Source organism: Anopheles cruzii, unplaced genomic scaffold (genome assembly GCF_943734635.1).
Source record: "Anopheles cruzii unplaced genomic scaffold, idAnoCruzAS_RS32_06 scaffold05244_ctg1, whole genome shotgun sequence".
NCBI lineage: Eukaryota > Metazoa > Arthropoda > Insecta > Diptera > Culicidae > Anopheles > Anopheles cruzii.
The window spans coordinates 1-1,038 of NW_026458829.1; the positions used below are offsets into that span (position 1 = coordinate 1).

Genomic DNA, 1,038 nt, shown 5'->3' on the forward strand with positions numbered 1-1,038 from the left:
AGCCTTTTCAATCGGCAGGGTTGACTATGTTGACTAACCAATTTGTCGGTTATTACGTAGCACTTCGTAACGTTAGATGCAACAAAAAAATAATAATTACTACCAGTAAAGTAGAGAAGAATTCATATCACATCGCCCTTGAATTGATATGGAAAACTAAGACTTTTAAAACGTTAAATGAAAATATATCCTGAATTTGAACCATCAGCACCGGCTATCGAACTGACAGCTGTCATTTTTTTTCTTTGGCATCACTTAAGGTTTTTCTTCGACTTCGTTCACAACCAAGCAAGCGTTGTTGTTTGGAAGCGCTTTCGATCTATTGTTTTGTTTGAGCCCCGATGATTCGCTTACTATATCAGGTGACAACACACACATTCCTCTTTTAGTTGTTTAGCTTCTCCACTTATCGACTGACTACTACCACACACACACACACACACACGCCCTTAAACACCACTGTTTAACGTTTCCGCCGGACGTTTGCAACCTTTTTGCCGGATGACAAGGACAGGTGAAAATGGGTAAGTTTGGTGCGTACCATTGATAGATCCTGCCCGCATTACTGACATTCTCAACGTCCTGCAGGAAAGATCGACGAAGGTCTCGCAGCAAATCGGCTTCGCCTGACCGTAAGAAGAAACGGTCGGCGGGTCACGATCGCAGCAAATCGGGAAATTCACGATCAACGGCCAACAATGGCAGCGTTGTGGTGGTACCATCCGTTTCGTCCTCGAGCAGCAACAGCAGCAGTGGACGGCGTGAGCGTCACCGGGAGGACTACCGAGATCGCGAACGGGAACTGTGGGAACGTGAGAAGGAGCGCGAAAAGGAACGAGAAAAACAACGTGAACAGGAGCGTGAACGAGAGCTAGAGAAGGAACGCGAAAGGGAAGCGGCCCGCAAGCGAGAACGGGAGAAGGAACGGGAAAAACTCCGGGAGCAGGCCACCAAGTAGTGAGTGCCCACCGATCGTTTCGAATCCCGTGATATATGGTTAAACAATCTTTTCTCTTCTCAGTGCACAGAGCGTCAGTA

At 47.0% G+C, this 1,038-nt stretch overlaps 1 protein-coding gene across 1 annotated transcript; it reads left to right on the top strand.

The window, feature by feature from the left end:
* Nucleotides 1-501: 501 nt before the first annotated feature.
* Nucleotides 502-957, top strand: LOC128277272 (splicing regulatory glutamine/lysine-rich protein 1-like; the record flags this gene model as incomplete). The annotated part of the gene is made up of 2 exons (XM_053015713.1): nt 502-524; nt 589-957. Coding segments are annotated over exons 1-2 (392 nt in total), but the record flags the coding sequence as incomplete, so codon positions are not given.
* Between the last annotated feature and the right edge of the window lie 81 nt (nt 958-1,038).